This window comes from Oreochromis aureus, linkage group 5 (assembly GCF_013358895.1).
Source record: "Oreochromis aureus strain Israel breed Guangdong linkage group 5, ZZ_aureus, whole genome shotgun sequence".
NCBI classification, from domain to species: Eukaryota; Metazoa; Chordata; class Actinopteri; order Cichliformes; family Cichlidae; genus Oreochromis; species Oreochromis aureus.
The window spans coordinates 1,060,203-1,088,075 of record NC_052946.1 but is presented as its reverse complement, the minus strand read 5'-3'; the positions used below and the strand labels follow the sequence as shown (position 1 = coordinate 1,088,075).

General features: G+C 45.2%; 1 protein-coding gene and 1 long non-coding RNA gene across 2 annotated transcripts; one reads left to right on the top strand and one right to left on the bottom strand.

The window, feature by feature from the left end:
• Positions 1 to 463: 463 nt before the first annotated feature.
• On the top strand, positions 464 to 19,937 carry ldlrad2 (low density lipoprotein receptor class A domain containing 2). Its single transcript, XM_039612188.1, has 5 exons — positions 464 to 843; positions 7,949 to 8,188; positions 8,243 to 8,440; positions 19,497 to 19,646; positions 19,789 to 19,937. Exons 1-5 carry the CDS (start codon positions 759 to 761, stop codon positions 19,935 to 19,937), a joined length of 822 nt encoding a protein of 273 aa, XP_039468122.1. The 5' UTR covers positions 464 to 758.
• A 4,981-nt stretch (positions 19,938 to 24,918) lies between these two features.
• On the bottom strand, positions 24,919 to 25,255 carry LOC120440177. The gene is made up of 3 exons (XR_005613043.1): positions 25,209 to 25,255; positions 25,045 to 25,133; positions 24,919 to 24,965 (listed from the first exon to the last, which is right to left on the bottom strand). It is a non-coding gene; the product is annotated as an uncharacterized LOC120440177 (long non-coding RNA).
• Positions 25,256 to 27,873: the final 2,618 nt, after the last annotated feature.

The following is a 27,873-nucleotide window of genomic DNA, read 5'->3' as shown; positions in this document are numbered from 1 at the left end:
TCTTGGCCAGTGATGCTGTGTTGGTGGTCCAGGAGAGGTCCTCACTGATGTGCACCCCCAGGAACTTGGTGCTGCTCACCCTCTCCACCGCAGCGCCGTCGATGGTCAATGGGGGGTGACAGGTGTGGCCTCTCTGGAAGTTGACAATAACCTCCTTGGTCTTGCTAGGAGTTTTGGAAACATATTCAGCAATGCTTCATCTCCTGGTTTGCGTTTGTGTGGGAGCCCCGTCAAAAACCTGTCCATGATGCTAGCAGTGTCCAAGCGTTGTTTCCCCCCCGCCCCCTTTTCATACTGCGCCCCCCCCCTGCAATGGCTCTGCGCCCCACACTTTGGGAACCCCTGTAATGATGTAAGATTTGATTAAGCACATAACTTTACTGATATAGCCTTAAACTAGAGAAGCAGCTAAAAGTGCCCAAGGAAGAAGGAGAGTTCAGTTAACTAAATGAAGTTTACATCAAGTGAGTGGACCTTTATTTTGAACAAAGACTGTGTGTGTGTGTGTGTGTGTGTGTGTGTGTGTGTGTGATTGTTGGGTGTTGTCAAGGAGATGACTGGACACGAGAGGAGAAGGTCCAACTCGAATAACAAAGTGACAGAAGAGAGGAGCACACCGCTAAACAGACAATCACACTTTCGCATGCTGCACTTTCTATTTTGGACAAATGTGACAAATTTACGTTAAAGTGACTCTGTTAACCTGTGAACTGACTGAACCCTACTCTGCTTTTCGCATTCGTATCCCACTTTGGATAATGGAGAGCTGCAATCAGCGGGTGTTCACGCTGCTGCTCCTGCTGCGCTGCTTCATGAGTCTCTCCACCTCAGCCATCGACACCGGTAAGTTTTTAACACCCAGATATGACTGTGTGAAATACTCCACAAACTCAGCTAGAAGAGGTTTGGTGCACGAGTGCCCGCTGTATTTCTCTGTGCACAACGCTCTGATTGCGTTAAGTGTGTGAAAGTCAAGGTAACAAAACAAAAGCATTTTATGACATGCAATCATTTTTAAATCTCTCTGTTTAATTGCGTTAACGGGGTTTTTCCAAAAACACCAGCAACACGTTTCAAATAAACCAGGACAAGTTTATTTGTTAGTATTTCTACTAATTACTTCAAAAACATGAGAGGCTGAGACGTTCTGGTGCTTCAGTGTGCGCTCAGGCTGCACTGCTGTCCCTAAAGTAGAAATCACTGACTAGGCTCAGGAACACTGACCCAGTATATCACACACGTTTTGCTTTCTACATAACTTCTTTTGAACTAAAGGTCCATGAAGACAATGCCCAACAAAATTCTGCTTGTAATCTCAAACAAGTGTCACAGTCCACCGTGTCCATTTCACACTTTGCCTCTCCAAAGCCTGAAACGTCACGCATGCAGAAGTTGCATTACTAGAAGGGGGAGATAATATATTTATAATATATATAAGTCGGTAGTGAGACAAACACGTATGATGTACACTCCAGGGTCCTTCATCACTAGAAACGATTAAGCTAGGCTGCTAAAATGTATTTGCATGTAAATGTCTTTTGTGTCTTAATAAATTAATTATTATACATGAAATATACAGATGGGAGCCAAATTCAAGAGCAAACCTAGACCAGACCTCTAAAGTAATGATGGTGATGTGGTGGCTGATGTTGTTATACCAAAGGGTTTGTCTTACTTATGCTCCCACCATATGAGACCAAATAATTTAATTGTGGGAGAAAAATGGGACATGCCCAGTAGCATGGTGGAGAATGACCGAGCTAAGATCCTGTGGGACTTCCAGATACAGATGGACTGGTTCTTATATAGCACTTTTCTACTCTATCTGAGCACTCTATACAACTCATTCATTCACCCAATCACCCAAGCTAAGCTGTTAAGTGCTCCCTATCTAAGATTCACACTCACACAACATGGGGTTAGTATCTTGCCCTGCATGCAGACTGGAATCAAACCACCAACCTTCCAGTTAGTAGCTGCCCTGCTCTACCACCTGAGCTACAGCCACCCCGGACAAAACGGTGGTGGCTAACCAACCAGACATAGTGGTGGTGGACCAACTGAAGAAGACGGCCATAGTGATAGATGTAGCGATACTGAATGACGGCAACATCACGAAGAAGGAACACGAGAAGCTGGAGAAATACCAAGGGCTCGAGAAGATGTGGAGGGTGAAGGTAACAGTGGTGGTAATCGGAGCGCTTGGTGCAGTGACTCCCAAGCTAGGCGAGTGGCTCCAGCAGATCCCAGGAACAACATCAACTACATGGTCAAAGACCCAAGCTTGCAGGATGAAAAACAAAAGTTTGATGCTGAAAGTGAAGAGGGTGCCTGCTTCCTGAACTGACACTGGGAGCTGGTTCCAACACAGGCGAAGGTCCTGGTTGAAGGTTTCCTGAACTCAGAGTGCCTCCACACTCACCAGAACTCAGTCCAATAGAAAACATTCAGATTTGGTGGAACGGGAGATTTTCATCATGGATGTGCAGCAAATCCACAATGTCATGTCATGGAGCACAATTTCTGAGACATGTTTCCAGCATGTTGTACTAGCATATAGCATACACCCCCCTTAGCCGGCAAACAAAGCCCATAAAGAGGACCATCACCACCTGGCCCGAGGTCACCCGCCCCTGATTGCAGGACTGCTTTGAACACACACAGTGGGATGCCTTCTACATCTGGTTGTTACCAAACCAGAAACCTTGGATGACGAGCCAGGTCCGTACGCTCCTCCAGGCCCGCGATACAGCCTTCAGGTCGGGTGACAGAGCACTGTACAGCACCACTCGAGCCAACCAAAGGAGGGGCATCAGGACCGCCAAAGCAAAATACAAGAGGAGAATAAAGGAACATTTCGACGACCCCAGACAGGTGTGGCGGGGCATACAGACTATTACCAACTACAAAGGATGCTCTGTGACACCTAGGGACTCAGACGCGGGGCTAGCAGAGGAGCTGAACAGCTTTTTTGCCCGTTTTGAGTCTCAAACACACCACTCAGACACACCACCCCAACGACCACCACAACCCACACCAGCCTCTAGCAACCCCCCACTCACTCTTGAGGCACAGCATGTGAGGCGTGTGCTCTGTGCAGTGAACCCCCCCACTCTGAACCCACACCAATTCGCATACAGGACTAACAGATCCACCGAAGACGCCATAGCCATTGCTCTCCACACAGCACTGAGCCACCTGGAACAACAGCGGAGCTACATCAGAATGCTCTTCATTGACTTCAGCTCAGCCTTTAATACAATAATACCAGACATTTTGATCACCAAGATAGCCAATCTGGGGCTCCCGCCACCCACCTGCTCTTGGATAAAGGACTTCTTTGTCAACAGACCTCAGTGCCGGGTCTCCCCAGGGCTGTGTACTAAGCCCATTACTCTACTCCCTCTACACATGTGACTGCAGTCCCGCCCACCCAAAGAACATCATTGTAAATTTGCTGATGACACAACAGTGATGGGGCTGATCACAGGGGGAAATGAGGCGGCTTACAGAGATGAGGTCCTGCGACTGGGAGAATGGTGTGCATCAAACAACCTGGCACTTAACATCACCAAGACCAAGGAACTCATCCTGGACTTCAGGCAGAACAGAATTGCCCCTGCCCCCCTGCACATCAACGGTGAATGTGTAGAGCGACTGGAGTCCTTCAAAGTCCTTGGCGTCCACATCTCTGCAGACCTCTCCTGGGCAGCTAACACCACGGCGCTAGTCAAGAAGGCCCAGCAGCGGCTAAACTTCCTAAGGGTGCTCAGGAAGGAGCAACTAAAACCCCCGCTGCTGGTGACCTTCTATAGATCCACCATCGAGAGCTTGCTGATCTATGCAGTGACAGTGTGGCACGCCAGCTGCACGGAGCCAGACAAGAAGAGACTGCAGAGGGTGGTGAACACAGCACAAAGAATCACTGGCTGCCCCCTGCCCTCCTTGTCTGCCGTCTACAACTCCTGTTGTCTCAGCAGGGCCAGAAACATCTTAAAGGACACTACTCACCCCGGCTACCATCTTTTCAACCTACTGCCCTCTGGCAGGCGCTTCAGATCCATATGGGCCAGAACAAACAGACTCAGGGATAGCTTCTTCCCCAAAGCTATCACCATACTCAACTCAAACTTGCACAAAAAGTAATCTGAACTGAAATACCATTAATTCTCTGCCTGTCTGTCTCTGTCATCCAGTACTGTACTGTGTATTTATACTTATATTACGTGTATAGTTAAATTATTGTATAGTTTTTATAATGTGCTATAAGCACGTGTGCACTTTTATAGAGCTGTTTCTAATCTCGTTATACTGTGTATAATGACAATAAAGGCTTTCAATTCAATTCAATGGTGTCGCTAACATAGTGGCCAGTGAGTGTATTTCTGTTGTTTGTATGTGTTCTTGAGTGCTTGTACAGCTGAGGCACTGGACAGGCACTGTTGACTGGTTGTTGGTTGCTGGCTGCTCCAGTCTGCAGGCCAAATATCCTCGAGCAAGTTACTAACTCCAAGTTGCTTCCCAATGCATCCATCAGAGTATGAGTGTGTGTGAATATTACGTAGAGAGAAAAAGTGCATGTTGTCTAAAACACTGAGTGCTCTGGGAGAGTAGAAAAGGACTATATACGAATTGATCAAATCACCATTTTTAACCTCAAGGAACTCTTGAAAGCAGCCCAAGAAAAGAAACCATTACTAAAATACAAAAGTTATCAAATCAAATCTAAATATAACCCGTGAGCATTGTGAATAACCCCTCATCTGTCAGCTCAACAACATAGACTTAATTTACAATACATTTTTGAAAGATGAGTTGAATATTCAACCTGCAGAAATCTTTAGTGAGGCCCTGTGCCCTCTGGTCGCCCATGTTTTGGATGGTATCCTCTCCAGGTCTTGTATTTACTTAGGTCATGTGGAGGGGATGAGCTGTTTCCCACCAACAGGGGCTCATGTGCCTCAGGACATTCCCAGGAGTCAGTGCAGAATGATCAAGTTGCCATGGAAACAAAGCTAATAAACTTCAGGGGCGGTCATAAATTTCCTCATTATTTGGCCTGTGGCCCAGAGGGAAGGGGCCATGGGTGACAGTGTGGAGGCCGGAGCCCATCTGTTACACTCCTGCCTTTAGATGAGTTGCTTCTTAGACGTTGATCCCACGGTAGATTTAGCAGACCAGGTTTACACTGTTATGTGTGTCCTCCGAGTATCTGCTCTTCAGATGTGGTTTAACTGACTCAGACCTATCAGGCTAAAATGGTCCTGTTCCTTATTATTTTTCTGCCAAGGGTGTCATTTTGATCTCCTTGGCATTTTAATAATTCTGTAACTCTGTTAAATTAAAACCACATTATGTTATTTTTCATGACTTTTGGTTAAATGGGCTTATTTAGCAAATATTGAATTTTGGGGTGTATGGGATCAAAAGAAAAAAGTTACGACAACATCTACCTTTTCCCAGAGGAACCCACCAGAGGGATTAATAAAGTTTTATCTTATCTTTATCTTCTTACCTAGAACCACCATTTAAACCTGTCCTGCATGAATTGTGACAGCCTCAATCAGGATTTTTTTCTTATGTATTTTTGTTCATCTTTAGGCTTGAAAAAAGATTTTTGAGCTTAATTTTTTTTAAATGTACTTTTCAAAGAGTTTTTTACATGTACCAGTGGGTGACCAGTGGGTGGCAGGGTATGGAGTGACACATCAGTGTGTAGTGATTTATGTGCAAGTATACCATCAACACTGACACAAATACAAGAAAACCGCCTTTGAATAGCTGTCCACTGTAGTGAGCACTGTGTGTGAAAGGGTTAATGTAACACCAGACTGGTTAGCAACACATTTCGTGCGCACATTTTGAGTTGAAGGCTGATAAAAACATCCCAGAGCTAGCCAGAGATGACTGAAAAAATGGTAGCACCAGCGTTACTCTGCATAGACCCAACAACGGGAAAAAAAACAGAAAAGAAGAAGTTCAAATTTTAGTAAAGTGTAAATGTAACCCAACTTACGAATTATTATTAAGAATGACTGAACTCCCACTAGCACAGAATCAGAAAATCTAGGATCGGCAGGAGCCCAAGGTATAAACATCAATAAGGAGGGGCCACACCACAGTAGACTGTTCACAAATTTGTTATATTTGACACACAGCAGCTGCAAACAAATGTAATGAAAGCAAAAAAATAAAATACAAAATATTTCCCCCAAAATAACAAACTAAATAAAAGTGCGCACATACAGCTTCCTCTGAGTCAATTGTATGAGTGAATAATGTCTGGTAACTGATGGATCGTTGGGGCCCGTTCAGTTTGTTTAATGTTTGTCCTACCACACTCCGATGAAGGAAGAAAGTTCGTAGTCCTGCAGGTATCTGAAGCTTCAATGGGAACGAAACTTTGGCTTCAATAAAACCTCAGCAAATTTTATTCACTTTTGGGTTGGCTCGCCATCCAGTTAACTGGAACTGTGGAATCACTGCTTCTCGATGGGGCTTGCTTCAGACTGGGTCCGTCTGTCGAGTCATCCTTTTAAGAGATAACAAAAAAACCTGACCTATAAACAGATCACAGGTTCATATAGTCACATACACCGTTGTGAAACAGCCACACTTACTTAGAACATTCAGAATGAACAATAAGTATCAGTGTAACTCTATATCTTAATTCAGCTAGCTCTGTTGTACAACAAAATATATCACTGCAGCATCATATCCTCTTAGGTGAGCGATAATTTTATCAACCTGAAGGGTTGACAATGTTCACAAAAACACAGCTTCTAGAGTTAACACTGTAGCTGCAGTCAGCAACTCACAGTAGCTCACCAGACTTGTACATTATAAACAACTCAAAGAACACAACTGAAGATCTGAGAATCGGCTTACAATTGAATTAAATTGTTACACGTAAAACTGATTAGGGCCATTTCTTTTGTTTTTGTTTCTTTTCTTTTTTTTTCCTTAAACGTAATACGTTCGCAGTCGCTAGCCATTTCACACACAGAAACACATTCAATTCTGCTAGCGTGAGCGCTAGCTGTTAGCTTAGCGGCTAGCGGACTTTCCGTCTCGTTAAGTCTGCCCTTTTCTCCTTAACAAATTAGGTTTTCCCCACTTTTCTTACTCACCGATGACAGGGTGAAACTCTGAACGACCAAAAACAACTGCAGCAGACTTGCTTTTAACTCCTAGCAATTCGACTTCGGGAACATTAATTTCTCTGGCACATGGCATTGTATGAACAGGAACGAAATGCCAACTACAGAAAGTCATGTGATCAAGGTCAACAGCAAGGGTCGCTGGGAGCTCATTGCTGATTGGCCAAGTTAAACGACAACAGATAATCTTATTTGTCCACATCTTCCTTTAAACAAAAAAGAAAGAAATGACTAAATTGTTTACATCATACACCAAAAAAAAAAATTACTTTCCACGGCTCTTTGTTTCTAGCTGGGCTACATAAACCAAAAAGCTGGTTGGGTTGGTAATTGTGAAGAAAGGTGGAAGCCTTCATCTCGTTTGCAAATCCATATCTGTGCTGATGTGCAAACATTAGTTTAATTAAAAAAACACGACTGAATTCTTTTGGTTTGTAAGAACATTAAAAATTAGACAATGAAGTCAAATGTGCACAGTTTACAGAGAATGAGAAAGAGAAAATATTCAGCAAGCTGAAATGTGTTGGCTGACGTTACTCAACAATGGCTTTAAGATGAAAGGAAAGCAGCATAAACTCAAACAACCATAAAGGTTCGAAATACTTTCAAATACTGCAAAAAACAAAAACAACACAACCCAAAAACACAGAGTGTGTTCAGGTTTGCTGATTTTTAATAAAGAGAAATTGATCAAAAACTGTAGTAGCCTTTTAAAAAATCTGTAACAACCTTGTTTTGACTGTGTAATATGTGGGAATTTAGTCTCTTGTTTTTTTCTTCCCTGTCAGTGAATGTGGCAGATTTCTGTGGCCAGACAATCCAAGGTGACGGTATGATCATCAACTCACACCAGGAATCCAAGAAATACTACTTTGTGATCATGGGGACTGATTGCCACCTGACAATGCAGGCCAGCTCTCCCAAAGACAAGGTCCAGTTCTATTTCCGCTTCTTCCTGGTTTACAGCTTGCTTAGAGTGGCCCCCCTGAGTCCTGCACCTGTCTTGCCAGAGTCTCCGTCCCCCCACGGTTCTGCCCCTCTCAGCCCCAGATTGCAGTCTACCTCTGGCGAAAACTCAGAAGATCCGTGTCATGCCGGCTCTTACGTTCAGTTCTATGATGGTCGGGACAGAAGTTCGCCTCCCTTGGGGCCTCCTCTCTGTGGGAAGAGCCCACCCCGACCAGTGCTGTCCACAGGAAACTACCTGACCCTGAGGCTGGTGACCAGGGGGACTCAGCCTCGAGTTGACTTTGTGGGGGACTTCACCTCCTTCAGACTGGGTAAGAAAAACACGGTAAAGTTTATAAAAGCGTGTTTGAATGTCAGTCTTTAGCTAAGAAACAGGAGACCTTTAATCAAACACATATTTTAGGAAGGTTCTCCTACTTAAAGGTCAGCTGAAGTTAAAAGCAAAAACCCACAGTGATGATAGAAGAAGCTTGTAAGAAACTGGAATAACACATCTTGTATTTTAATGTAGGGCTGTGCGATATGACCAAAATCTCATATACCGATATTGTCCGTTTATTATTTTGCAGATACAAAATGTCGCTGGAGATTTAACAGGATAGACAGATGCTGCATCATTTAAAGTTAGTGTTAATTTAATTTGAGAAGTAGAGCTGGGGGCTGTTGGCCTACTTCTCCTTGCAGAAACTCTCTAAATCCTTTAGGTGTCTTTGCTGCAACTTGGCAACTCAAAACGTGAGCTCTGTCCACAGATTTTCTATAGGACTGAGGTCTGGAGACTGGCTAGGTCACTCCTGCAACTTGTGCAGGTCTGCAGTGTTGTCGCTGACAGCTCTTTGATGTTGCCCAGAGTGGTGCTGAGGTTGGAATGGAAGAAATCGGTTCTGTGAGCAGGTGTGATTTCTTTTTTTTTCTTTTTTTTCTTTTTTGCCTGTCCCATTTGGTTCTTTAGCCATCAGAACTGCTGTCTGAATATCAACAAAGATACCCAATGAATTTACTTTGCCAAGTGCTTCATCACGGCCTTGCCGTTTTGGTCTGTTTGATCGACCTTTGTTGTTATTATTTTATTTTATTTTATTTTATTTTCAGTTGTTACAGACGGGACAGACATAGCTGGGGGATAGGAACGGGAGAAAGAAAGATGAAGGAAAAGAAAAACAGAAGGGAAGAGGGACAGTGAGAAAGGACACTTAAAAAGAAAAAATCTCCCGGATCACCTGTTGAGAGGGAAAAAAGAAAAAAAAGAGAAAACAAGCAAAAAAGAGAGAGCAGCATAATAAACACAACACCATCGCATTAATCTAGCTAAGTGTAAACAGTAAATACTAAATATTGAATGTTGTTGTGCAGCACACAGGACCAACAGTGCATAATGTGCATTGAGGTAGCAGCTAAGAAAGGGTGTGGTTTGTGTCTGTGACCACCTGTGTGTACACCTGTGAGTTTGAGCGCGCTTGTATTCAAAAGGTTTCTCCATGTAATGATCTGCTAGAGGGTGTGGGGAGCCATGGCCCCACCCCTCAGGGCATGAAGCAGGCATGGAGGAGATCCAGGCCCCAAACATCCAGAGGCCCCAGAGTGCGAGAGCCCAAGGAGGACCACCAGAGGGACATCCGTGGCACCCTCCTGGGAAGAGCTGAGGAGAGCCTCAGGCGAGGGGTCAATGAGCAGCCACGGAGCAGAAGCCAGAGGGGGCTGCAGTGACGTGCCCGCGGTCTCTGCCGGCAGCCAGCTGTGCCAGAGTGAACCGAGTCGCAGGGCCATAGGCCGAGGGCCCCCCACCCCCTGGAAGAGGCCTGACCGAGCTACGGGTGCCAGGCCCCACCAAGCAGCCACCAGGAGTGAGCCAGTACATACCTGTGTTGTGGAAGTTTTCCATTAAATAAAGCCTGCAGACGAGCGGTGAGCGGTAGCTAACATTCTTTAATTAAAGCACACAAAGAACAGACAACCAAGCTTGATGGAGAGCCTACATGACTGCGGGACAGACGGTCAGCAGGGCCTCACTGAGCCTAACATGGCTCTCAGTTAAATACCTTCTCCAGGAACAAAAGGCAGTACACAGCTGTTTCACACCTTAAGGTTCACACTCCCTTGCTACCTCCCAGAGTCCTCAAAGAGACAAAGGATTCTTCCTGTGGAGCTGTCTGCTTCCCCCCAACTTCCTTACTAGACCCCCACCATTTGTCTTACTGTATGAGTGTGAACATGTTAAAATCCAGTGGCACCAAGGCATTATACAATAAAACAATGTGATTAATACATAAGTAAAAGAAATTCCTATACACCTGAGTGCCCAGCCCCGGACACTCAGGTATGCACCGATGCCTGAGGGCATCAGCCACCAGCAGGGAGTGTGGTGAGGGGAGATAGGCCTCCATACTTTGGAGGGTCTGAGGTGGAGTCTAAGACTTGACCTGACAAATAGATGCAGACAAACAGGCGCACACAGACACAAACGTGTATTCCCACCCTCATGCACACATATAAAAATACTCAGCACTCACCCAACATTGAGACAGACAGAAATGGACACTGGACACACAATCACACTCGCCAAACATACTCTATACCCCAGGTCCAGGTACCCTCACCCCCAGAGGGGGAAACCGCACCTAGACCCAGGAGATGTTAGCCTTTCCCTGGAGGTGGAGACAAGCAGACTGCCCCCGGCTCCGCAGCAGCAGGGAGGCCCCGCATCCCAGACCACAATCGGACGGCCAACACCTCCTCCCAGCCCCACCACCTAACAGAGAAAAGGGGTGTGTGAAGACCCCATACTTCCCTCCTCCCGCTCATGTGTAGTGTTGCTGCGTGCTGTTCTAAAGTGCCTTACAAACACGGGAGTGCATGGTGCTGCTGCCAGAGAGCAGCAGGCATCAGCACAGCCCTTCCTGAGAACCCTCAATGTCTACATGTATTTAAAATTGAGAGGTGGGCACCCACGCCAGAGGTGAGGTTGAATACACAGATCATCCCCCGACCCCAAGGCCCTATATGTATGTGTTATGAGAGTGTGAGTAATGTGGATGTCTAGGTTGTGGAATAAAATTGAGGCACAGGCGCCCAGAAGGGGACAGAGGGGGAGTGCCTCCCCTGCACCCCAAGGTGTGATCAGGTTGATTTCTAGACATCAAGAGCTGAGATCAAGAGTATCTGTAATTGATTGATTTACTGATTTGTTCCAATGTATGTGCCGTTGTAATGTATGGGCACAGCCAATCTGTGGGCTGATATTTGGTCTCTCCATTAAAATGAAAAAAAAAAAATGAGAGACTGGTCATTTCTGTTTAAAACATACGAATTCAACAGGGCATCAAAAAATATTCCCCCCACTGTACACTGCTGAATAGTGCAAAATTTCATATTTAAATTCGTAAACAGTGATGTAGATAGTATTCAGAGTACTTCTAAAAGCAATGAGAAGTTTTTTGTTTTAATATTAGTTGTTGGCAGGTCACTGGAAATAGACCAGTGTTTACAGTACATGGCATTTTTTAGGGTTTGCCAAGTTTTCCATTCAGGCCTTTTATATAAGTGCTTTTTTGTTTCTTTGGTGATATTTAATTTGATATGTCCCTTTGAGGTAGCAGCAGGGGATCAATTCATTAGATTCATTAGCTAGACTTTTGTGCCTCTGTGTCAGCAATACCTGGAGGTGTTACATTTGCAGATTTCTGTTAGTCATATCTCAGGAAGGCCTGAAAGTAATTTCTTCAAATTTGGTAGATGTATTCATTTTTGTCCCTACTACATCTTCCATTATAAAATGGACCAGAACCAGAACACAGGGCATCTTTCTTCAGGAGACAACACTTTGTCAAAAAAGAGTTTTGTTGTCAAGCTGAGTTTGTTGTCACTGGTTCAGGGGTTTATTGTGTCTTTCAGTTTCCACATAACACTGAGTAGAGATGTGAAAACAGATTATTTTGTTCAGTGTAAATTGGTGCTGTTTGTGGTAAAAGAACTTCTTCAGTATAGTTTGAAGTTTTAAAAAGTTTTGTATCTAACATTAGTTTTGTCTCATGCAGCAGACACATAGATTTATATTTAAAAACAAATCATCTGTATACTTTTGTGCACTTGGCTTAATAATTTCATCTGCACGTTTTCAGTGGGAGAAACATTTTGCCATCATCCAAGTGACTTCCTACAAGTAAAGAACAGTGTGTGACTGATACACTGTGGCTGCGATTTCATGGTCAGAGTAAGGTTACACCAGGTGTAGCAGAGATTCATGTGAATTTAGATGATGATGCTGAGATTCATTGACTGAATTCCACCTTCATACCAACTTTATACCACCTAGAAAAATAGACAGCATAGACAGCGTGCTGTCAGTGTGGAGGATGGAAATCAGCCAGGACAACTCGGGAAACATCTGCTCACATCTGGTTGATTTAAGTTGTGTACATCCACAAAGAGCAGTAGGTCAGCTGATCACAGCCTGTACACTAAGAAAATCTACTGCATCTCTCAGTAGAAATGATGGTGAGTTATGATTATTTTTCCCACACTGAGCCATTAAGACCAATTATAGGGTTCCACACCTGCTGAATCCACTTTAACCTCTGACTGTACACATTTTCTGTTTTCTTTTGGGGGTTTTTTCAGTTTCACAAAAATAGAAACATACTCAAAAGAGGGTTCAAATGTCTTGATGTCGCAATCATCCAGGTGAGTAAATCCCAAACAGTTGAATCTGTTCATCTGGACGTTTTCAATGGGAGAAACGTTTCATCATCATCCAAGTGACTTCTTCAGTCTCAGCTGACTGCAGGTTTCTTATAAACAGTACATTTGCACAATGACTGAAACCAGCCCACTGAAGGAACAATGGGCTGGGAGGTCAGTTCCTTTATCATTAATATGCAAATTCTCATGACTATATATCAACAACCATTGACCAATGACCATTGAGTCATTGATCAATGACCATGGGAAACCTGGTCATTGGTCCACTCTTCGTGGATGTACACAACTTAAATCAACCAGATGTGAGCAGATGTTTCCTGAGGTGTCCTGGCTGATTTCCATCCTCAAAACTGACAGCACACTGTCTATGCTGTCTATTTTTCTAGGTGGCAGAACCAGGCTCAGGGAGGGGCGGAGCCATCTGCTGCGACCGGTTGGGGTGAGAGAAGGAAGACAGGATAAAGACATGCTGTGGAAGAGAGACAGAGATGATTCAGTGCAGAGAGGTCTATTAACACATAGTGAGTGAAGAAGAAACACCCAGTGCATCATGGGAATCCCCGGCAGCCTACACCTATTGCAGCATAACTAAGGGAGGATTCAGGGTCACCTGGTCCAGCCCTAACTATATGCTTTAGCAAAAAGGAAAGTTTGAAGCCTAATCTTGAAAGTAGAGATAGTGTCTGTCTCCCGAATCCAAACTGGAAGCTGGTTCCACAGAAGAGGGGCCTGAAAACTGAAGGCTCTGCCTCCCATTCTACTTTTAAATACTCTAGGAACAACAAGTAGGCCTGCAGTGTGAGAGCGAAGTGCTCTAATAGGGTGATATGGTACTACAAGGTCATTAAGATAAGATGGGGCCTGATTATTTAAGACCTTGTATGTGAGGAGGAGCAGGATTTTGAATTCTGGATTTAACAGGAAGCCAATGAAGGAAGCCAAAACAGGAGAAATCTGCTCTCTCTTTCTAGTCCCTGTCAGGACTCTTGCTGGAGCATTTTGGATCAGCTGAAGGCTTTTCAGGGAGTTTTTAGGACTTCCTGATAATAAAGAATTACAGTAGTCCAGCCTGGAAGTAATAAATGCATGAACTAGTTTTTCAGCGTCACTCTGAGACAGGATATTTCTAATTTTAGAGATGTTGCACAAATGCAAGAAAGCAGTCTTACATATTTGTTTAATATGTGCATTGAAGGACATGTCCTGGTCAAAATGACTCAAGGTTCCTCGCAGCATTACTGGAGGCCAAGGTAATGCCATCCAGAGTAAGAATCTGCTTAGATACCATATTTCTAAGATTTTCAGGGCCGAGTACAATAACCTCAGTTTGATCTGAATTAAGAAGCAGAAAGTTAGCGGCCATCCAGGTCTTTATGTCTTTAAGACATTCCTGCAGTTTAACTAATTGGTGAGTGTTACCTGGCTTCATGGACAGATAGAGCTGCGTGTCATCTGCATAGCAGTGAAAATGTATGCTATGTCTTCTAATGATGCTGCCTAAGGGAAGCATGTATAATGTAAACAGAATTGGTCCTAGCACTGAACCCTGTGGAACTCCATAATTGACCTTAGTGTGTGAAGAGGACTCTCCATTTACATGTACAAATTGGAGACTATTAGATAGATATGATACAAACCACTGCAGTGCAGTACCTGTAATACCTACAGCATGTTCTAATCGCTCTAATAGGATATTATGGTCAACAGTATCGAACGCTGCACTGAGGTCTAGCAGGACAAGCACAGAGATGAGTCCACTGTCAGAGGCCATAAGAAGATCATTTGTAACCTTCACTAAAGCTGTTTCTGTGCTGTGATGAGCTCTGAAACCTGACTGAAACTCTTCAAATAAGCCATTCCTCTGCAGATGATCTGTTAGCTGTTTGACAACTACTCTTTCAAGGATGTTTGATATGAAAGGAAGGTTGGAGATTGGCCTATAATTAGCTAAGACAGCTGGGTCTAGAGATGCTTTTTAAGTAAAGGTTTAACTACAGCCAGCTTGAAGGCCTGTGGTACATAGCCGATTATTAGAGATAGGTTGATCATATTTAAGGACCTGGAAATGTTCACAGACAGTGTTCTCTGCTACATAAAGCACTGCATAGACACTGTTTGAGTAGACAAATGTATCCGGGTACATCCCAACCAAAAGCCCTGGATGACCCGGGAGGTCAAGCAGCTGCTGAAGGAGAGGAACATCGCTTCCAGGTCTGGCAACAGGGACCACTACACCGCAGCCCGATCCAAGAGATGCATCAGAGAGGAGAAGGGGGACTATAGTAGGAGGATTAAGGACCATCTGGAGAGTAACAACAGCCAGCAGGTGCGGCAGGGCATCCAGCATCTGACAAACTATATGATCAACCTCGGAGCTGCGAAAGGTGACCTGGCGCTGGCAGAGGAGCTGAATATCTTCTTCGCCCGCTTTGAGGCCATAGTACTGGAGGTATTGAAGCCACAGCAGCAACAATGCAGCCCACAGCAGCACCACTCTCACTCTGGAAGAACACGAGGTGAGGCGCACTCTGCAGGCCGTTAACCCGAGGAAGGTGGCAGGTCCTGATGGTATGCCAGGTCGAATATTGAGGGATTGTACAGAACAGCTGGCTGGGATCTTCACCAGGATCGTCAACAAATCCCTCGCACAAGCGACTGTCCCACTCTGCCTGAAGTCCTCCGCCATAGTCCCCTTGCCTAAGAAGCCCCACATCACCGGCCTGAATGACTACAGACCGGTGGCACTCACCCCAGTGGTAATGAAATGCTTTGAGAAGCTGGTCCGCAGACATATCACAGCAGCACTGCCTCGCAGCCTGGATCCACACTAGTTTGCTTACAGAGCAAACCGGTCCACGGAAGACGCTGTAGCCACAGCACTTCATGCTGCCGTAACACACCTGGAGGGGCATGGGAGCTATGTGCGGATGCTTTTTGTGGATTACTGCTCAGCTTTTAACACCATCCTTCCACACAAACTGGTGGTCAAGCTACAAGACCTGGGGCTTCCATACAGCACCTGCATGTGGATCAACAGCTTCCTCTCGGGCCGTAGACAGAGAGTGACAGTTGGGCATCACACATCCTCAGCCCTGAGTCTCAGCACTGGCTCACCCCAGGGCTGTGTGCTCAGTCCACTGCTCTACTCTCTCTATACACACGACTGCACTCCTCGCTACCACAGCAACATCTTTGTGAAGTTTGCAGACGACACCACTGTGGTGGGGCTCATCTCCAGGGGTGACGAGTCTGCTTACAGAGGTTGAGCAGCTGTCGTCATGGTGTAAGGCCAATAACAACCTCCTCAACACTTCAAAAACCAAAGAACTCATAATAGACTTCAGAAGGAAAAAGGCAGAGATCCAACCACTATTCATTAATAGGGGCTGTGTTTCACTTCCTGGGAGTCAACATAGAGGAGAACCTTTCCTGGAGTGCGAACACCTCTGAGCTGCTGAAAAAGGCCCAACAGAGACTTCCTGAGAATTCTCAGGTGGAATAACATCACACAGAGACTACTGGTGTCCTTCTACAGAGCCACCACTGAGAGTGTACTAATCTACTGCATATGCATTTGGTACACTAGCCGCACAGTGGATCAGAGGAAAGCACTCCAAGGGATCATTAACACCGCCCAAAAGATCACTGGCTGCCCTCTCCCCACACTGGAAGATCTACACAACACCCGCTGTCTTAAAAAAGCCCAAAACATCATAAAAGACACCTCACACCCTGGCCACTCCCTGTTTGAACTGTTGCTCTCAGGCAGACGGTACAGAGCAATGAGTACAAGGACAAATAGACTCAAACACAGCAATAACAATAACACGACTGAATGCTGCTACTAAAAAATGTCCATCACACCACTCTTGAATTGATGCACTATGCACTGACTGAAGCATGTATGTGGGAATGTATGTGAATATGTGCACATACTATTCTTATTAGCACTTTAAGTATTTTATTTATTGATTTTATTGAATTTTGTTTTATTTTTATTTTCATATTTTTATTTTGTGTGCACTGATCGGGGACCACTTTTAATTTCGTTGTACCTGTGACAACGGCAATAAAGATTCTGATTCTGATCTTTGAGTGAACTTGGCTCTCTCTTTTTTGTTCTCCCTGTCAAATGCAGCAGCAGGACCTTTAGCTGCAACACACTGAGACACAAACTGCACCCACACAGTTTGTGTTTGTTGAGCTGATAGAAACGCCGTGTTTGAAATTACCTGACACTTAAAAAATGTTACTCCCTTTACGTTCAATTCAATTCAATTCAATTCAATTCAATTCAGTTTTATTTATATAGCGCCAAATCACAACAAAAGTCACCTCAAGGCGCTTTATATTGTACAGTAGATAGCACAATAATAAATACAGAGAAAAACCCAACAATCATATGACCCCCTATGAGCAAGCACTTTGGCGACAGTGGGAAGGAAAAACTCCCTTTAACAGGAAGAAACCTCCGGCAGAACCAGGCTCAGGGAGGGCGGGCCATCTGCTGCGACCGGTTGGGGTGAAAGAAGAAAACAGGATAAAGACATGCTGTGGAAGAGAGACAGAGATTAATAACAGATATGATTCGATGCAGAGAGGTCTATTAACACATAGTGAGTGAGAAAGGTGACTGGAAAGGAAAAACTCAATGCATCATGGGAATCCCCGGCAGCCTCGTCTATTGCAGCATAACTAAGGGAGGATTCAGGGTCACCTGGTCCAGCCCTAACTATATGCTTTAGCAAAAGGAAAGTTTTAAGCCTAATCTTGAAAGTAGAGATAGTGTCTGTCTCCCGAATCCAAACTGGAAGCTGGTTCCACAGAAGAGGGGCCTGAAAACTGAAGGCTCTGCCTCCCATTCTACTTTTAAATACTCTAGGAACAACAAGTAGGCCTGCAGTGTGAGAGCGAAGTGCTCTAATAGGGTGATATGGTACTACAAGGTCATTAAGATAAGATGGGGCCTGATTATTTAAGACCTTGTATGTGAGGAGCAGGATTTTGAATTCAATTCTGGATTTAACAGGAAGCCAATGAAGGAAGCCAAAACAGGAGAAATCTGCTCTCTTTCTAGTCCCTGTCAGGACTCTTGCTGCAGCATTTTGGATTAGCTGAAGGCTTTTCAGCGAGTTTTTAGGACATCCTGATAATAAAGAATTACAGTAGTCCAGCCTGGAAGTAATAAATGCATGAACTAGTTTTTCAGCATCACTCTGAGACAGGATATTTCTAATTTTAGAGATGTTGCACAAATGGAAGAAAGCGGTCTTACATATTTGTTTAATATGTGTATTGAAGGACATGTCCTGGTCAAAAATGACTCCAAGGTTCCTCACAGCGTTACTGGAGGCCAAGGTAATGCCATCCAGAGTAAGAATCTGGTTAGATACCATATTTCTAAGATTTTCAGGGCCGAGTACAATAACCTCAGTTTTATCTGAATTAAGAAGCAGAAAGTTAGCGGCCATCCAGGTCTTTATGTCTTTAAGACATTCCTGCAGTTTAACTAATTGGTGTGTGTTACCTGGCTTCATGGATAGATAGAGCTGCGTGTCATCTGCATAGCAGTGAAAATTTATGCTATGTCTTCTAATGATGCTGCCTAAGGGAAGCATGTACAATGTAAATAGAATTGGTCCTAGCACTGAACCCTGTGGAACTCCATAATTGACCTTAGTGTGTGAAGAGGACTCTCCATTTACTTGAACAAATTGGAGTCTATTAGATAGATATGATACAAACCACTGCAGTGCAGTACCTGTAATACCTACAGCATGTTCTAATCGCTCTAATAGGATATTATGGTCAACAGTATCGAACGCTGCACTGAGGTCTAGCAGGACAAGCACAGAGATGAGTCCACTGTCAGAGGCCATAAGAAGATCATGTGTAACCTTCACTAAAGCTGTTTCTGTGCTGTGATGAGCTCTGAAACCTGACTGAAACTCTTCAAATAAGCCATTCCTCTGCAGATGATCTGTTAGCTGTTTGACAACTACTCTTTCAAGGATGTTTGATATGAAAGGAAGGTTGGAGATTGGCCTATAATTAGCTAAGACAGCTGGGTCTAGAGATGGCTTTTTAAGTAAAGGTTTAACTACAACCACCTTGAAGGCCTGTGGTACATAGCCGATTATTAGAGATAGGTTGATCATATTTAAGATCGAAGAATTAATTAATGGCAGGACTTCTTTGAACGTTCACTCCTCTTCTGTAGGGCTAGTTAGATGCTGAAGTACCACAGCTTACAGACAGTTGCAGTCGTTCCAGTGCTGTGGCATAAACCAAACAAAGAATTTTAAAAATGCCACACTTTTAACCCCTGACTTTGGCAAAATTCTAATGGGTTTGATGTTTGACGCATTCAACTCAAATCCATCAAACCAAAATTAACAAGTCTGTCAGGGAGTAAAAGTAAAAAGAAGTCAGGAAAAAAACTACTAAGTAAAGTACAGATACCTGAAAAATGTTCTTAGGTACAGTAAGGAAGTATTTGTACTTGGTACTTCCCACCTCTGACCATACCTACCATACCATGTGCTGTTATCTGCACAAGGTAGAATTGCATGCACTGAATGTGTGTGTCAGTATTCAGTGGCAGTTGTCTGCCCACTACCAAAGTAATCCTTCTTTTTCACTGTCTTTATTGTATTCTTCTTCCTTCAGGTTTTAACCAATCAGATTGCAGCAATGAGCCTTACTTCACTTGCAGGAATGGAAAGTGCATCCCTCTGAGTTTGGTGTGTGATGAAAAAGGCATTGATAACTGTGGGGATGGAAGTGACCTGGAGGAAAACCTCACCACAGGCTGCAAAGGTCAGTTAGGCTGATACTTACTTAATTAGGACATTTGAGGATTTTGGAATACTGTAAACAATTTAAGAAATGTATTGTAAAGTCTAACAGTGAAACACCATTTGTAATATTTAATAGCTGACCCAAATCTGTCCTTCTTCAGGAGGTCAACTTTTACCTCCTGAACCTTCACCAGCAATTGCAACCTCTCCTCATCCCTTTCTGAGTCCACCCACTGTGCCCTTCCTGACACGTACGAACTGTGGAGCACCGATTGGTCCTCCCAGTCCTGAGTCGGTAGCAGGTACGTAAACTTGCACAAAGACAGCGCTTACACCCTGCAGTCAGTTGGCTGCTAAATAACAAAATTCAGTTGCACTCAAAAGTAGTCCGATAAAATTTCTTCAGTCATTGTTTCACACGAGATCATTATCAGATGTGACGTGGCCAGTAGGGGTGACTGTGGAGGTGTCAGACTGTTTCAAAGCCTTGTTACAATTCTGCCACAATTGCTTTATATGTTACAGCGTTTTACAAAGCCTTGGCCATCACTACGGATCTCTGTCTAGAGGAGCAGAATACTTGCTTTCAGTGGTCAGAATTTCATTTATATACTTAATTTATTGTGGAGAAGTGAGTTATAGCAAATATCTACAGAGCAACATAATCATAGTCAAAGTGACCATTCAGTTGGATATTTTTTGAAATAGTGGAGGATTTTTTAAAAATGTATTTTGTCCCTTTGTTCATATTCAGATATACTTTTAAGGAACTCTCTGCAACGGGAAGATAAAGAGAGGCTCTAAAGTGCTGATGGATGGTCCGGCAATCTGTGGTTTATGACTTTTTGTCAGCATTTGTTTGGTAGAGGACTCAATCACAGGACTCAGAAGCTTAGGGAGAAGGTGAAGGGTTTATTTGTGATATTGCACCAGGTGAACATATATACATATATACAGTGGGATAAGAAAACACTGGGCTCCAGGGAGTCCAAGGGTGAGGGAAAGGTCTGAGGCAGGCACCCACATTAGTTCTTCTCTACTCCGTCCGTGACTCACTCAAGCAGTCTGATCCAAAACGCTCACCCTCACTCACACACATCCACAGAGGTCCAAGCGGCAGGGGAGACAGGCAGGGGATCCGGGAAACCTGTACACAGGCGAAAAGACGTCAGGGAGAAACTCTGAGAAATCTCAAGGAAAAGATGCTCAAGAGGCTGGGCTACACTGACGCTATTTAGTACAACAATCCAGCGAGGAAGAAGAGTTTCCTGCCATCTTAAGTAGTCTGCCAGGGTAATCACTCACCATGAGAAGCCAGAGTAGGATTAGCATGAATGAGCAACAGGTGTGCGTTGAAGGTGGGTTCAGAGGCAGGGGAGCAAGGTCCAGCTCCACCCTGGTGGGAGAGGCGAAGGCAAAAAACACACCACACATTCTCCGGATCCTCAGAATCATGACACTTTTTTTTTATGAATGGATGACCAATGGGCAGGACATTTCCAAGTCCATGGACCCTGTTGTTTATTACTGTATTGTTGACTATTGTATTTTTGTGAGATGGGTCTTCCCCACCACACACATAAATGAATGCACTTTTTCACTGTTGGTATTTTTATTTACAGTTTTTCCTCAATTGCTTAAACACATTTCTTGAAACTATCCCTCGAATTCTCAAAACAGTAAACACATCCATAACGTCTCACCCAATTTCCCAAACATCTTATTTTCAGGTCAAAATGAAGCTCTACACCCAAAACCATTCACTCTTGCTGAAAAACCAAAGTTTGCCCCCAGACATCACACACAAGGCCTCAAACACACGTGTGTAAGACAACAGTCTTACACATTGGTGCAATAAATTAAAAACAATATTTCCAAAACCGGCAAGTTATGTTGCTTGTGGTTCTTCCCCTCAAAAACCTTTTCACATTATGAACACAAAAGACCCAATGTACATATAGTGGCACATTTTTATTCATGGATCATACAGTACACACACACACACCAAAAACATTATTCCACCTCAGCATCCTGTCTGTGGTCTTGGTCCGGCCAGATAACCTCATCCACATCACAGGCTGTATTGGCCCTAGCCAGGCAGTGGTGGTAAAATCCTCTGGCATGCCTGATCCACCCCTGGCATGCATCTACTGATATGTCTAGGCAGGCTTCTTCCACAGCCTGGAGGAGGTGAACACAGACACGTCGTACACTTTCCACTGCCATGCTGAAAATAACTCCTCTATCGGGTTAAGAAAGGGAGAGTATGCAGGCAGAAAGATGTTAGACAACCTTGGGTTATTGGTAAACCAGTCATGAACCATAGCAGCGCAATGGAAGCTGACGTTACCCCAAACAAGCTGCTCTGGCTGTGCTGGTTCTCTGTAGTTCAGCTGGAACATATGTTGTCTTAGTCCATCAAGAAAAGCAAGGAGAAGTATAGTGTTATAGGGTCCTAGAATGGCATGGAGGTGGAGCACCCCTCGTTGGCTGATGGCTGCTCACAGAGTGGCATTCTGACCAGGGACATTTACAATAGCCCAATGGCCAATTATGCTCCTCCACCTCCTCCCTGGTGTCCTAGACCTCCTCCTCCTCGACCTCTTCCTTTGCATCTCTTTGGATCGATTGTTTCAACCCTGAATGAGCTGACTTTGGCCTTTTTAACCATCTGTGACCAAGTGGTCGGCGGGGTTCTACAAGAATTGAGAAAGAAATTGACAACGCCACCTGGGGGGGGGGGGGAAGGCTAGCCCCCAGGAAATACAAACTGAAAGAAAAAATAAAATGTAATTAGGACAATTACGTTCGCACAGGTTCAGGGATGCACGGTGAGGCCGGTTCAAATATGAACACAGTTTGATTTATTATATAACATTAAAAAAAAAACAACAACACACTGAATGTCTAAAACAGTGTCCCAAAGTACAAGAAATATATATACACAACCGGGGATTACCAGCAGCGGTGGACCAAAACAAAACCACACAAAGGAAACCTACTAGTCTTTTCACCTGGTGCTGTACAACAAAAGAAGCGTGGAAAACGACCCACCACCTACGGTCCCACAGCCGCTGATAGATCCTCCGTCCACTACAATAAAAATACAGAACATACACATTAAAAGGTGAAAAACATGGGACACAAACAGGCTCTCAACCTACAAAAAAAAGAAAGAAACAATTAAAGAAAACCAAGGTCTGTGATACAACACACCCCGATATACACCACAGAGCACTGATTAGAAATACTTTCGCTCGGCGAACCAGCCCACAGCTGGTGCTGGGTTCGATTGTCCTTGGTCTGCTCGGTCTCACGCAACTTCCCACAGCTGGGAGAAAGGGGAGAGGCAGTACCAGTTTGTATAACCAGCCCAATATACAGCCGAGAATCGCCCCGGCCAGCCACAAAAACTGGAGCGAACGATAGTCCAAGAGGGCGTGGCAAGGCAAGCTACAAGGAAAAAACCGGGCCGCCGACAGATTAACTGTAATATAACCAGGGCTCGCAAAATCGCTAGCCCAACGTCCCGGGGCTAGCGATTTTTCCAGTCGGGCTACCAAAATCTATCTCTGCCCTGCCCGTCGGGCTATAGGAAGGACAAATATATGTCAATGCTTTTGCATTCTTTCGGACATGTAGCTGGGTAATTATGTCATTGGCATCGGTGAGCCACTGTCACTATGTGACATATTGAAATCGCGTTTGAATTTGCTCTTGTTTTTTGCTTTCACTTTGCAATCGCGCGAACTGTGTATAGTGGCAGTACTGATTGGTGAGTGACGATAATTTGCGCACCAATTCCTCTGACATCATCTTATCAATCGTTAGCTTACTATGCGAACATGACAAGTGAACTCTCCCGCAGCAAGCTTAAACATGTGAGAGGTTGATCGCGCAGAGAATCGCTCAGCGTTATGTGAGTGCGTGTGTAAAAGCAGCAGGATATATATTTTAGTTCTGCAGAGCCAAATAAGACCGGTCAGGGTGAAGAAGGGGCAGCCAAAGAAAAGCCTACCACAAAACAGAAAAGTTATGACAAATCAGACTATAAGGCAAAAAGAAAGCTCAGCTTTATGGTTTCATGGACAAAAGAATTTCTGTGGCTGCAATATGACAAGCTAAATAACCAGGGGTGCACATAAGTGGTCCGCAGGTGCGCATTCGCTGTCAAAATAAAAGACGCGCACCAGATAAGAAGTTGCAACGTGCGTTTGCGTACATAAGATTTTCTGGAGGAGGACAGACATTTGTTTATAACTCTTATGTCGAAGAAGCTCCTTTAAGCAATTACTTTAGTGTTCCTCCACCTCCCAAAAAAATGTCAGAAGGAGTCCGAACCACAAAAGAAGAGCGTATTCTCGGAAAAGTGGTTGCAGGGGGTGAGCTGGCTTCAAACAAATGAACGCACAGAGATTTGGTGCAGAATGTGCGCGTCTTATTTTGACAGCGAATGCGCACATGCGGACCACTTATGTGCACCCGTGTAAATAACATAATGTTCTGCCGGGTGTGTTGTTGGTTTCCCTCGATTTCTGAGTCGACAAGCGCCTTTGTTACTGGGACCAGTAATTTTAAGAAAGACCCCATCAGAACCCATGAGAAATGCAAGAAATGCATTATTGCCCAGTCTGCAATATCTTTCCCAGAACAAGCAGCAATTGCAAAAAGACATACTAAAAATAAACCAAGCACAAGAAGAAGTCCTGAAAAATCTTTCAAAAGCGTACTATGTTGCAAAGAGTGAACTACCATTGTCAAAATTTAGCAGTCTTTGCAAACTTCAAAAAGCAAATGTCCTAGATCTTGGTTCCACTTGCCTCTTACCCGTGACTTCAGTGGAAATTTCAAATTCAGGATCTGACACAGACTGATTCATGTTCTACACAGTTCTTACAAGTTCATAGAAATTTCTGTTCAATTAGATCCAAGTATTTGAGTTGATGATTGTAATTTTTATACAATGTTGTAATTTGTGTTTCAACAATTTTATAATTAATGTTTTGTTTCCGTTACAATATTATACATTAAATTTAACATTGTAACGGAAACAAAACAGGAAACAAAACAAAAAAAAAAAAAATTGCTCCCTTTTTTATTCGGGCTACTTAAATTTATTTTGGGCTACCAAAAACTGAAGAGTCCCTGCCCGAAGGGCTACCAGGGATTTTGAAATTTTGCGAGCCCTGATAACCAAAACAACACAAAACAAGACAGGGCAAAACAAAATCAAACAAACAAGATCAACAAAACAAGACAGCAGCAGAGCAGGCGCCCGACTCTCTACATAACCAAAGCAGGCGGTTGGTCCCCGAGAGGGCACGGCAGCAATCAAACCCTACAAATAAGAAAAAGGCAAAACTAACCTTAATCTTCTTTAATTTACAAAACTAGCAGCTATAAAATAAGCGGCTTACCCCAGAACTTGGAGGCGCTGTACTGCACGGCGGATGCACTCACGCGTCTCCTCACCACGGCTGGAGCAAAGGAAAGAAAAACAGCCGCGCTGTAGCGGGCCGCAGAAATATAACTACTAATTGCCGACGTTAGGGAGAAATCAGAAATCGAAGGGGAGACCTACCTGTAGCAATCACACGACCTGATCGCCTCAGTAATTTAACCAACAAGCCACCATCTACCGCTGTATCGCACCAGAAGCTCGGGAGGAAATAATCCAACGAGAAAATCCAGCTTCCCTTTATACAGGTAAACGCCGCCCTGTAATCAATATACAGGTGGGCTCCTAGTTAACGTAAGCGCGCAGCGGGAGCAAGCACAGGAGAGAGAGAGAGAAAGCAGTAGCGCAAGTGGGGGCGAAAGAGAAAGGAAAAGTGAGTAGCCCCTCCAGCTACATCTACCCCCCCTTTTTGTATTGGCGCCCCGACAATAACTCGAGGGAGCTAACACCATGGCCTGAATATGGCAAGCTGAGCATTGGCAACCGGTACAGGCTCAACAGAACGTGGCAAATGATGTACATTTGAATGCTGACCAGCTGTAGAACGTGCTGTTCTCCGCAAGTGTGGCCTACCCACCTCAGACTGTTCACCAGAGCCCGAGGAAGAACCTGGGGGAGCCGAGGTCGAGGGTGCTACAACCACACTGGGGGCAGACCTGAGTTCCACTGATGGAACTCTGGAGGCGTTGGAGCGTAACGCCACGGGTACTACAGGGCGTGATGTTACCTCAGGAACGAGGAGCCACAGCTCATCGTCGCTCCAGGAGGTCCGCTCTGAGTCAGCGGGTACAGGTGTGGGTGGAACCTGTGGACCAGGTGTGGGAGGCCCTAGGCTGACCTGTGCTTTCAACATGTCACGATGGACATGTCGAACCTTCTCCAAGTCTCCCACCGGGGCAATGATATAAACAGCCCCATTGTCTTGGGGTGCCCTCAACACCTGATAGACGACTGAGCTCCATAGGTCCTGAATCTTGTGCCGGCCCCGGGCGCTGTGATCACGAAGATACACCAACTGACCGACTTTGAAAGGAACAGGGTGGACCCTTTGGTCATGCCGCGCCTTGCGACGGTCAGCGGCCAGCAGCAACCGTGCCCGAGCTCCCTCAAAAGCCACCATTAACCTGGCTTGATGCTCAACCACCCAGTCGTGGACCTCTCCAGGCACTGGGTCCTGAACACGACCTAGAAGAAAATCAATGGGCAGCCTAGGATCCCTGCCAAACATCAGGAAAAAGGGCGACTCTCCCGTGCCCTGTTGGGGCGTGCTATTATAGCAAAAGAGCAGGTGTGGTAAGCACGCAGCCCAGTCGCGTTTCCGAGATGACGGCAGGGTCCGCAGGAGGTTGTGGAGGGTCCGATTGAATCGTTCACACTGCCCATTACCTGCTGGGTGGTAGGGGGTTGTACGGGACTTAGCTACCCGATACAACTCACATAACTGTTGCATCACCAGTCTCTCAAAATTTCTACCCTGGTCAGAGTGGAGGCGGCTAGGAACACCAAACTTAAAAAACCACTGTCAACAGGGCCTGGGCCACAGTAGAGGCCCGCTGGTCCCGGGTAGGGACTGCGACAGTGTATTTGCTGAAAACGTCAGTCATAACCAAGACGTTTTCGACTCCACTACGAGAAGGTTCCAACAGTGTGAAATCTATGGCCAGAATTTCATTCGGCCTAGATGCCAACAGGTGGCCCATATAACTATGAGGCCCCGACTGAGTCCTTCGCGACCTGACAGCGTTCACAACGCTGAACCCATTGTTTGATGTCAGAAGACATCCCGGGCCAATAGCAACGCTGCCGGACTAGTTCAGTGGTACGCTCAATACCTTGGTGCCCATGGTTCTGGTGCAGCTGCCTCAAGGTCTCCGGCTTCAGAGCCACTGGAAGCACAAGTTGGAGGGCTTCCTCACCTCCACCCAGACGCAAAATGCGGCGATAGAGGATGCCATCCTCCTCCACCAGACGATCCCACTGGCGCACCAGAGCCATGACTGGTTTGGGGACCCGACTCTTTTCCTCTGAAGAGGGCAGGGACTGCCTCCTCCAGTATACCAGGAAACCTTTCAGGAGGGGGTCAGCCTCCTGCAAAGCACGGATATCCCCCGGAGAATGAGACGGGAAAGCCCCAATCTTTAACTGAGTAACGGCGGGCCATACCACTGGACACTGAGCCTGCTGAAGCGTGGCCGGGATGGGAGTCCCAAGCGACACGCCCTCGGCCAGGCTAGAGCTCGTCTCATACTGTCGGGAGAGCGCATCAGCATTCCTATTACTGCGGCCTGAGCGATACTTAATCTCAAAATCGAATGCCGCCAGCTGGGAGGCCCACCTCTGCTCCGTGGCACCCAGCTTAGCTGAAGAGAGGTAACGGAGTGGATTGTTATCAGTGTAAACCACACACTTGTGCCCCAGCAGGTACTCCCGAAACTTCTCGGCCATGGCCCACTTGAGCGCAAGAAACTCCAGCTTCATGGAGCTGTAATTGTCCATATTGCGCTCGTGGGGCCGAAGACCTCGACTGGCATAAGCCACTGGCCTGACAACACCCTCTACGTCTTGGGAAAGAACTGCACCCAAACCACTGTGACTGGCGTCAATCTCCAAGATGAATGGACGTGCGAAGTCAGCATACGCCAGCACAGGGGCAGACACAAGCTTGGCCTTCAGAGCCTCAAAGCTCTCCTTACACTGAGGTGTCCAGATAGCACTCAAACTCTGTCCCGAGCCCTTCTTTGTCTTGGCGCCAGCCAATTTAGCCACCACTTGATGCAGGGGAGCCGCC